Source organism: Hippichthys cyanospilos, chromosome 19 (genome assembly GCF_059441005.1).
Source record: "Hippichthys cyanospilos isolate Australia breed blue-spotted pipefish chromosome 19, RoL_Hcya_1.0, whole genome shotgun sequence".
NCBI classification, from domain to species: Eukaryota; Metazoa; Chordata; class Actinopteri; order Syngnathiformes; family Syngnathidae; genus Hippichthys; species Hippichthys cyanospilos.
Window position 1 is genome coordinate 2,834,451 of NC_142387.1, and position 11,520 is coordinate 2,845,970.

General features: G+C 39.1%; 1 protein-coding gene across 3 annotated transcripts; it reads right to left on the bottom strand.

The window, feature by feature from the left end:
- Positions 1 to 2,088: 2,088 nt before the first annotated feature.
- On the bottom strand, positions 2,089 to 11,464 carry LOC148407632 (uncharacterized). Of its 3 annotated transcripts, none has more exons than XM_088402374.1 (6): positions 11,262 to 11,464; positions 7,212 to 8,491; positions 4,615 to 4,723; positions 3,553 to 3,672; positions 3,362 to 3,440; positions 2,089 to 2,486 (listed from the first exon to the last, which is right to left on the bottom strand). In XM_088402374.1, the coding sequence occupies exons 2-6, from the start codon at positions 7,322 to 7,324 to the stop codon at positions 2,395 to 2,397; spliced, it is 513 nt and encodes a 170-aa protein (XP_088258500.1). In that variant the 5' UTR covers positions 7,325 to 8,491; positions 11,262 to 11,464; the 3' UTR covers positions 2,089 to 2,394. The 3 variants fall into 3 exon arrangements, with proteins under 3 accessions (XP_088258500.1, XP_088258499.1, XP_088258498.1); XM_088402373.1 differs by lacking the exon at positions 11,262 to 11,464 and adding an exon at positions 10,669 to 11,207; XM_088402372.1 differs by lacking the exon at positions 11,262 to 11,464 and adding an exon at positions 8,550 to 10,661.
- Between the last annotated feature and the right edge of the window lie 56 nt (positions 11,465 to 11,520).

Here is an 11,520-nt window from a genome sequence, read left to right on the forward strand (position 1 = left end):
TCATAGCCTCCCTGTTTTTGGGTCCCCCACCTCGGCAACCACGCCAGCACTCCTACCCGCCGAGCACCCCCGTGACATCAATAACATAAAAAAAACTGTTGTCAACATACTGTATGATGACAATAAATATCTGGACATAGCACAAATTTGATGCAGCTGGACTGTAGGTCAGACACGTCAATTAAACCCGTGTATTGTTACTCCCCTAATTCTAATGGTTGGTCAAGACTTAGAGTTTCCCGAAAAGTGATGATGTTGATGACAAGAGGAATAGGGCCAACACACACACAGCATCTATGCATACAGTATATAGGGCAGCAAGGATCAGTGGCAGTGTTAATTTTCCATTTGGAAGGTTATGAGTTTGATCCCCGATCATGGTGACCATATCACTAAGTGTCCCTGAACAAGACACTGAACCCAAATTCAGCTTTCCTGGGTGCATGTATGTGTTGTGTCCTGGGTGCATGTATATGTTGTGTAAATGAGTGAATGTGAGCCTTTGTAAAGTGCTTTGAGCAACAGAAATCTATAAATCCACTTTGGATTTTATGCCACATGTAAACATATAGCTCAATGGTCCCAAATGTTTTTGAACAACAGTATATTTGTTTTCAAGTGTAGCAGGTTTAAATAGACTTAATGATATTTTATGACATATCAGACTTTCCACAGTGTCATATGTACATATATATTACATCTGTCATTTTGGCAATTTGATTTCTTCTTAAATATGAATTTTATGGTCCCGATATTTCTAACCAGGAAGTAAAATGTCTTGTTAGCAGAGATTGCACTTTTTACCGTATGCCTGCCTCGCCCCCTTCATGACCTGGTCAATGCCTCGAAAGAGTAGGTTAGATTTTAATATTCTGCTAAATGTCCGCATGTCAGGCTTCAATGTACGCAATGCCTCATGGTTGCTGTTAGCTTACGGTTGAGCAACATGTTTTTTTTTTGTTTTTTTCAATAACTTTATTTAACTACTTCCAATGTTAAACATGGTGGATCAAATGACGAACCTATGGCTCAATTGACTATTACGGCTGTCCATTAAGTATTAGGGCTACTGACATATCCATCTGCGCTTGCGCAGAAGCCGCGCCATGCCCTGGCTGCTAGCAAAGGCAGATTTCACGCAACATAGCGACACAAGTTAGCTAAATTCTAATTGGCTAGAAACTAACCTAAAACTACAGCACTGCAAGGTGTGCAACCAAATGGATATAAAAAGACACAAAGAGAACAGAATATGGGGAATAATTGTATCTATAAAATATATATATTTCGTAAAAATAAATGTAAAATGAAATTGACTTTTATTATAGTCATTATAATTATTATCGTTTATTTTAGTTATGATAATATTAGATTGTTTTAGGCTAGCAGAGAAAGCCTTGCTCGCCCTGACGGTCCACCACTTGACAGCTTTTATATATATATATATATATATATATATATATATATATATATATATATATATATATATATATATATATATATATATATATATATATATCGTATCTCCGATGTATTATTATGAAGTTAGCTGAGCTGAATAAAAATGAAGAAAAAGCTTTTTTGGTTCCAGTGTGTCACAACAAATGATGCTTCTTTTGTTCATTATTTGAGTTGTTTGTCATTCAGCTTTTTAGTTAGCACCACTTGTTGGACAGGCCAGGTAGTCTATTTTTTCCCCCTCTTGCAACATTTGTCTGATTTGAAAAAACTACTTTGCCCACTGTTGCTGTGTGTAAAAACTCAGAGACACATGAGCCACACTTAAGAACCTAAGACCATAAACCCCTCCTACCAGGAACTCTTGAGTTTCTGGGCTTTTTGTTCTGAAATCCACTACACAGTCCTGTTCATTCCCTGACGCCTAATAAATCATAGGAAGCGAGAGTGAGGCATGACTATATTGCTGACTTTTCAGGGGAAATTTGAGAGAAATTTTTTACTAGATTTTTTTTCAAATTATGTACTGTATTTGGAAAAAAAACATTATTCATTATTTTTTTTTTTACCGTAAGTTATGAATAATCACAAAAACAAAGAAATGCTGGATAGAAATGGGATGCATTTTTTTTTATCAATGTTTATTGACTACAGTTATGACTGGAATTTTCTATCTCAGGAAATTACTAGAAATGGTCAGATTCTGTAAAAGACATACTAAAATACATTTAAAAAAAAACAGCCAAGAGTGTTCATAATGCAGCATAGCTGAATAGTTTGCATATTCGTGGCCACAAGTAGAAGCTAATATTTTGTAAGCTGCTGACTCATGTTGACTAAATGAAAGCTAATGTAGGCTATTTTGAGCAATACTGAAATGAATTCCACATGATTTGGATTTGTACATTTTTTTCCTGTTATTATTTGATTCGGAAGTCAAAAAACAGTACAGTTGGCTGAAGAGCGTTGGGTGCAAATGAAGTCGCTGGTGATCTCCTTGTAACCCCTGACCTCAGTTAGTCGGCTTCCTGTTGGAACAAATGACATCCAAAATGGTTATTATTGGGGAGGCTGTTTGTATGGATAGTTAAGATTTCTACAGTACACAGGATTTTTATCTCAGTCAAAATAAAGGATTCAGGTTATTCGTGTTCCGTTTATTTTTACTGAAACAAATAACCAATGATAACATTGCATAACACAGCATAACATTGAGAAAATGAATTTGGGATGCACAAAGGTTGGTCATGCAACACAATGAGTTGTGCCACTGGCTGTAATTTTTTTGCTATCTTTGGGCATTTGTTTATTTGTTTTGAAGTTTGTTTTATCGTTAGATGGATGAGTATCTTTACCTCTGGGGTGTAGCACTGATGTTTGTATTTCAGGTGGCGTTTTAAATGAGCTGTATTAATAGCAACTCTATCCTTTCCACCACACAATTTGAAATCCTCATTTTGCACACTTTGCATGTCGCTGTTGAACTGTGACCATTCTCCACGCAAAAATATTTCCACACTACAGACATTATCATTAGTTTTAAGTTAGCTCCCGCATCACGTTCATGTATTGTTCCCCCATCGACTATTTTACTTCCGGTATTCCGGTTTCAGGCTATGTCACAACACCAAAAAACGTGTAATTATTATTACTTTCTTTTTTCAATATTTCTATCCACAACCAACACCTTTGTACCACTTTAGTAATAATATACTATTAATGCAAATAGAAATATTCATGAATAAATCAGATAATCACAAACAACAATCCATTCGTTTTCGGAAATGAAGCAATCGGGCCAGATTTCCGATCACCGAATCAGGATCTGGAAATCTCGACTAATATTTGTACTTGCAGGAATATTCTTCTGGTTTCTTGGGAAAGCTGCACATTTTGTTCTTACCTTCAATTAGGTTGTAGAGGTTGCAATAGTTTGTGCCATGGTCTTCAATGATATACCAGCTCTCAGAAATTGACATGGCCTAGGGACAGGTTACAATTACACAATCACGACAAAAAAAAAAACTTTGTTTGGCTTTCAAAGGCAGCAGCTTCAGACATTGTCAGATTGTCTCTAGGTGAGGGGGAACCTACCGAAACATGACAGAAGGTGTGGAAATAATAGGGACGAAGACGGAAATTTATCACATCCATATATCTCTTCACAGGAGTCATGTGTTTGGCAGCTATAAAGTGGACTGAGGCAGATTCTAACTGGAAGGCAAACACAAACAGTATGTGATTAGGAGCCAATCACAAAAATCTAAAATAACTATCACAAAAAGTTGTTTTAAAAAGTATTTACAAAAAGTTCATGTGAAGGGTCTCGGTTTTAATACTCTAAGTATCATAAGTATCACAAAAACCCAATGACACAGATTTAAGATATTAAATATTGTTTTGTTTTGTTTTTTCTACCAGTGAACATTGTCTGGGATTCCACATACTGCGTTGTGTCGCATCGCAGAGTCCCTAGATGGTCATACTGCACTTTTCGGCAACTACCAACTCGCAAAATTAAAAAGAAAAAAAAAGAAAAGTTTTTCTAAATTTTCAAAAACAAACAAAACTCTTCTTGTGGAATGTCATCACTTGATTGCATACTTTATTTATAACGGGCGAGTACAAAGTGTATTTGTTTTAACTTTTGAGTGAATTGATAGAACCGTGACTCAAATTGTAATATAAATGTGTACAAACATTACAGTGCACTTGTTGTCTTGATGACATTGGCACAGAGAGAGAGAAGCAGTTGCTTTTGGCTACATCGAATCAATCAGCAAAGAAGACAGTCTTGTCCGCATGGAGTGCTTTTTCTTTGTAAATCTGGATGTAGATCACATTCTTTTTCCTGTTTTTGGTGCTTTTTGAACTGTGGAATTAACCATGGCGCATGGTGGCGGACCAGATTTTTCAAGTCTTGCGTAAGGTTGGTGGAATGCGTCGCAACAACGCAGCTGTGACTCAGCGCAGCGCGGTGGATACGCAGAATGTGGAACCGCTCTCATTCATTAACAGCCTGATACAGCGGAAGAGGAGACGCAACGCAGTATGTGGAATCCCCATGTAATACATTTTCCATATATTTAAAAAAATATGGAACAAACTTGTGAATGCCACTTTAATGAACTGCTTTATCTCAATTACACATATCACCTTGTACAAGCACCTTTGTCCACCCTGCCTGCAGCCAGCCATGCTTTCCCATTTCCTTATTTGTAAAACCAGGGATTTATAAACTGTTTGACATGGTATTCCAAAATACCTGGATAGGGTAAAACAACCAGCGTTATTGAAATCATGTGTGCAAGACAGAAACGTAAGACAGAAATGTACTTTGAAAACACTTATTTTGTTTATAATACTTTAGTTGTGTCTGTGGGGAACTAATCTTACCCAACTTGGAGATTAGTCAGTGATGGAGCTGGTTGTCCAACTGTTGCTGTGCCTCTGAATTATTGCTGTAAATTATTTGTGTATCTTTGTGTGTGTATATACTTTGTGTGTCCTTCTGTTCATCCATCCATCCATCCGTCCATCCATTCATCATCTCAGCAATCTTAAAATTTTATTGCTATAGCATTCAAGAGTTTAAAAAAAATTACCAGTTAATTTTGACTTTTCAAAGAATACGATAGGTGTTAAAAAATTTTGCTTAGCACTGTTCACTTAAACTATATTCTTATATTTGTACGGATAAACCGTAATCTACTGTAGTGACAAATTTGGTTGTCTTCATTTTTTGTGAAATACAAAATAAATTCTCAGAGGTGGGCATTATACTTTTTTTTGTAACGTGGACCCCTTTCCATCTCCGTCGGTCAGTTTTTTTTTTTTTTTTTTTAAGTTGACCCAAAATGAAATCGGTGGGCCGCCAGTCAAATATTTACACATCTTCTGTCTTCACTTCCATCATTGATTAAATAAAAGCTAAAACCTGTTGTCCAATAAATAAAACAAAAAAATAAAACAAACTTTTTGGGCTGATTTAAAAAAAATTAAACCCACGTCATCACATGAATGGAAAAAAAAAAAAAGTTTGGTAAATAAAACATAACCTCCGTCACATTATCAGACATGACGAATGATAAATGACGGACAAGCAGAAATTTGTAATAGCCCGCCAATGCTACTTTCAAAGATGACCAATGCAACAGTTGAAGATGTAAATTTGAATTGTTTATGCGGTATTGTATGCAACCTATTAAAAGAACATAAAAGGTCATATTCTTAATGACGAATAAAAACTAACATTATCATTGTTTGCATCCAAACGTCAACATTAACATCCACATAACACTTGCAATACTATGAGAATATACTGTAGATCCTTTGAGAAAATTGCTCCTAAGATGAAATTGTCAACAAATAATGTTTTTTTCCAACTTATGTTTTAGATATGTTGTTAGTTTTTGTTAACTGTAATGACTAGAGGGGAAGTTCGTCGGTCTGTCGCCCGGCGACAACTGTTTTGCCGACGGACCAATGAATGAATGTAATGTTTAAAACAAACGATGGATTAAGAATACTGTGTGTGTGTGTGTGTGTGTGTGTGTGTGTGTGTGTGTATATATATATATATATATATATATATATATATATATATATATATATATATATATATATATATATATATATATATATATATTTTTTTTTTTTTTTTTATGTATCGTAATTGTTGGGATAGACATTTCGTCAGATGTCAGTCTGGGTTCCATCAGTCCAGCACGCTGTCAGAATTACAAGCCAAATAGTTTGCTTGTTTGTCTGCAGTGTGTCTGCATCTTGAGAGTATAAGATGGAATCGCTTTTAGTCAATGTGTCTATTAGCCATATCATAGCTATTTAAAAAAAACACACAGCGTTGTTCAACCTTGCTTTCGAGAGGAACTTCAAAATAAAAGTCACCAAGGCTGTTCATTTTAGATGTTACTCGATATCTTACAATTTATTTTGAAATATTGTCTGGCTTCCTCAGGACGTTTGGACTCTTGACAAAATGACAGTGGCTTCAGATGGCAGCAGATTTTCCAAGAGTCTCACATAACTTCTGGGCCAACAAGTTAAAAGAAAAAAAAAACATATCTCGTCCCACAATCACTGCCCAGTAAATATGTAAAAATAAATAACTAAAATGTTTGAATGGGTGTTTACAAAAGTTATTTGGGCCTTACGAAGGAAGTGAGAAAGTGGGGCTGACAATGGAATGGAGCGACGAAGAGGGGGTAAACGAAGAACCGGGTGTTGTCTGACGGACCGATGATTACAATTTTCAGCATGAAGCAAAATGCAGTTTCTGACCTGGTCTGTTACAGAACACATGCAGACAACCATAACCATTCACCCTCACATTTACACTATCACTAAATAGGAACTGAAACCATACTGCATACATTGAAATCAGGTGTGTGTGCGTGTCTGTGTGTGTGGGCTCATTTTAAAATGCAGCATCTTTTTTTATAACAAAACAATACAGTATAAAGATTCCAACAATTGACATCGACTTCTCACAATTCACACAGGACAAGGAATTCCAACTAAAATTCTAAAATTAATTCTGTAGCATGTAAAACAAAGCATGTGAGACTACCGTGTTATTTCACAGTGAATCGTACAGTGCTTTAATGTACCTCAGCTGCATAGTTAGCTACAAGTCATACAAAGCAATATGCTACATCATGCACTTTGTTCTTAAAAAAACAACATTAGTTTACTAAGACGTACTGTAAAAAAAGAATAGTGGTAAACCTTACCATGCTACTTTGCACTGGGCATGCAAAGGTCCAGCGAGGCAAAGGTCAGTAACACAAATTGTCAAGAATATAAGAAGTAAGCAACGAGCTGTACTCATGATGCATTGAACCATGTACTGTACAGATAAATGTTTCCACACATCAGAAGGCAAGCAATTATCCCAGGACTGTCATGCGCTTTTCTGGAAAGGAAGCACACTTAATTGAATTGACATTTAAGTGGCGCAAACGATGTTAGGCTTTAGGAGTGTACTGCGGTTTACTGAGACACCTAGAGGCAGTTCCTGACATGTCTACAGAACAGTGTGCATGACGTTTGTTTACAAACATGTGGGAAACATTGTCATCTAAAGGCTTTTAACCGTGAAACCAACTTCAACGTTGTGATCATGTCCCACTCTTGACGCAGCTGAGTCTACGGCATACAAACAACACTAGTAGAGTCAAACGATTGAAATACTTCCAAGCTTTTTTTCTGATTCAGACCCATCACTTCTTCCAAGCTTTTTTTTCTTAATCAGACTCATCACTTCTTCCAAGCTTTTTTTTTTTCTTAATCAGACTCATCACTTCTTCCAAGCTTTTTTTTTTTCTTAATCAGACTCATCACTTCTTCCCAGCTTTTTTTTTCTTAATCAGACTCATCACTTCTGCGTGCGTGCTAGCCAGGAATTGTTTGCGGTAGCTGCGGTAGCTGGTGTTAGTGTTTGATTTTCAGTCAACACCAAGTGGTGGGTGAGAGTTTGTCCAGCAATAGAAGTCATTTTGTGGTGTGGAGACAGGTAGAGTTGTGGGAAGACCAACAAAACCCATCTTTGGCCCAGTCATCGTCATCTGCATAGAGGTGGCTGATGACCGCCTGCTGGTGTAGCTTGCTCAGTTGTTGCTGTCGCCAGGGAGCAGGGCCACGTTGCCCAAGTCCTTGCTTCGTGGAGGTTGTCTTCCTCTGTCTCCCCTCGGGGGAGGATGGCCCTGGTGCTGGCTTTCTTCTAGCCAAGGAAACGTGCACTGTCTCCACCAATGGTCCATACCGTCACACCTGAAGCAGCCTTGATTTGGAGCTTGGCGAGAGCCGCCATGACCTCCTTTGGTGTTCCCCCTTCCACAACACGCCCCTCTGCCTCTCGCCGGCCGTCCCTCAACCATCCACATCCGTTGATCTGCCACCCCCTTTTTGGACTTTGTGTCCTTTGCTTTTTTTTTTTTTCTGCGCTTGTGCTAATTGAAGTCTCAGAAGCCGTTCCTGCATTCCTTTCACTCCCTCATCCGATTTGTTTTGCCTGTGAACATATAATTTTACGTGGTGAGTCACATGTTGATTAAAATAACCGTCATTACCTTCCAGCAGATCAGGGTCTTCAGAAAGCTTCTCCCTGACCTCCATGGGAAGTGTGTCTAGATGCACATGTCTACAAATCACTCAAAGCGGCTTGTCGCAAGATGGATGTGAACTGGTCTTATCTGGTAACGCGGTCTGGCAAGCATTGAGGTGTGCAGCGGGATCCATGCTGGGTTTCAAGTCTGGAAGTTTTGCTACGGCTGACGCGGAAGAAGGAAAGAGATCCTGGAGCATAGCAAACAGTCGCATGGTGAAAGGAGCAAACAACCAATCGGGTTCAACCATATTGAGGCCAGAATGCCTCAGGACTTCGTCAGATTGGTGAATTGAGGAACAACATGCCTGGATTAATCTTACCATGTCGCCGCAAGCCAAATTCATACCATCAGTGTGTCTCCTGAAAGCTTGGATCCAGGGCTTGGCGCCGCCCATTAATGCGGGGAGCATCTTCTGCAAAAAATCTAAATTTTTCAACGTCATTTCTTGATAAACTAACCCACGAGGGGCTGGTATCATGGGGTAATTTCTCATTGGTCAGGTATATCTATCAGATGGTCTAGTTTGAAATCCAGATTGTGGTCTGATCTGACTCTTTTCATAATTAGTGGTCAAACAGTTGTTGTCATTTGTTGGTTGTCTTCTCCAGTCATCCTCTGTTGAGTGCGCGCGTCGCATGTATGTGGCAAGAGGTTAGGAGTCAGTAGGAGGGGGGGAGTGTGAAATCAAACAATGGGTTCCCCCCTCCCCTGTCTCAATGTCTGTGTCTGTTTTTTCCTCATACTGGCTCTAAATTTGTCCACTAAGGACAACCACTCTGGATCTTGGGATGCATATTGTCCACAGTTCGCCTGTCTAACTGCTCTGTCCAGTTGTATGTCTTTGAGTTGGGGGTCATCTGGTCAGTCACCACAATTTCCTATCGATTTCCCCCGCCTATGTCCTCTACAACAAGTTTTAGTCCGTCAGTCCTTTCAGTATTTGCAGTCTCTACAAAAATTCCTTCCCCACCCAGTTCGTAAACTGAGGCTTGCAAAGTTACTCGTTGACCATTAGATGCAGTTTGGGATGGCTCAGTGTGCTCAGGGGTGCAGCGGTCCTGCCCTGTTTTGCAACACCCAATGGCGGGTCAAAGTGACGCTCTTTTCCCTCCTGACCAGCAGCCACAGCAGTCATCATCAAACAAATTTCATGCAAATTGCACTGCAACTTTTCATACTCCTTTATTTTTCTTTGGTTAAATTTCTCCTCTTTGTCCATCCACTTTCCTCTATCTTCTCCCTCAACTCTTTTTCCACTGCAATGACTTCCCTTTCTGCCATTTGAAATCCTTAGCCAAATGTGCAAATGTACATTTATCTCTATTAACCTTTTTATCCTCCTTCCATTTCACCCACACTTTGCTTGTTTTACTTTTTGCATCTTCTTTTCCACACATGCCAACAACTCACTTTCTAGTTCTCTCCATAACTCATCCATTGTTTTATGCCATCTTCCACCATAACTTTCACAACCAAATTTACAACATTCTGCATTCCTTTTTCTGTAACTGCCGCGCTAACTTCGACACGTCCCATGTTCCAGGTTCTCCGCAAAACAATTCATCCTTCTTTAATTTCAGAAACAACTTCTGACTTTTTCTTACTTTTTCTTACTTAAATTGACTTATTCTTACTTAAATTTTACTTAAATTTACTTTTTCTTACTTAAATTTTCTTACTTTCTGTTCCACTAATCAACTGTGATTCCAGCTTAGCGTAATGACCATTAATCTCCGACCAGACTTCAGTCCGTTCGTCTGAAGTGCCACACCCGAGACCCCTATCACACTCCCTCTTATCCGCCATCCTGAAATCCACCCGTGTGTGTCCCAACCACTTTTTACGCAGAACAATTTTAGTTTTCACACTCACACACTTCCACGCTTCCACACTGATACGTAAATCCCAGATTTTAAACCGTATCGTAACCACGAATAGTTCCAAACTATTCTAGTAGGTAAATCCCAGATTTTATACCCTACTAACGTCCACACTATTACACTTTTACGCCGTTCCGCTCCTCCTTCCACTTATAATTTAGCATTCCCAATGTGCAGAATTTGAAAAGGAATCTGCCTACCTTGTTTCACTGTGGGCCCAAGAGGAAAGACGGTCGGACGTGTGGCTCCTTTATCAGGTCGTCACCTGGTGTGGACGTGGGTCCCAGACCCGAGTCCCAGACTCTTGTGGTTTTTCATGAAGTCCCAGACTTCTTGAAGTCCCAGACTTCTTTTACCTCTCTTGCATCACGTCGGGGTCACCATAAATTGTTGGAATTTTATTTCTAATTCAACATAAACTCAAGTTAGTAATCTGACTCCAATTTGTGACCTTACCCAACTGCCACTCATCCAACAATTTGCGCGCTCGTTCTGCAATAGAAAGGTATCAGGAAGCCGGCATTTTCACACACGAGTGGATTTATTCCTAACACGCAGATCTAATACAAGCACCTGGGTCTCGGGTCCCTCTCAATACAGCCCTGTACGCCGCTGTTGCCACCAGCAGACGTACTCTCCATCCGAGTTGCCCAGCAATGAGTTATACTACACAATATGCAAATGGCACATGAACAAAGGCATCCTGGCATTATTTTATTGGCTATGTGTATACTGCAGTTAACTTTAGCTTGCTTTCATTGGTCTTTCTTCCTTTGCAGAATCGCTTGCTTACTCCTCCTGGTTGTAGTTTTCCTCAAAGTTGTTTTTCACCAGGTGCCAAGGTCATCTCGTCCCCGCGACTAGCACCGTTTGCTCTGAAACATTCCATTCTTACACTCCCTTGCACCCCATATTGTTTTGTTCACTTTACAGTCTCACACTCTCATACACAGAATGTAGCAACATCTAATGAACTACTTTAAGCTCAAACTCTTATATTCCTTTACTGGCGAACTCCTCTAAGCAAAAATTAATCTGCACTTCCACGCGGT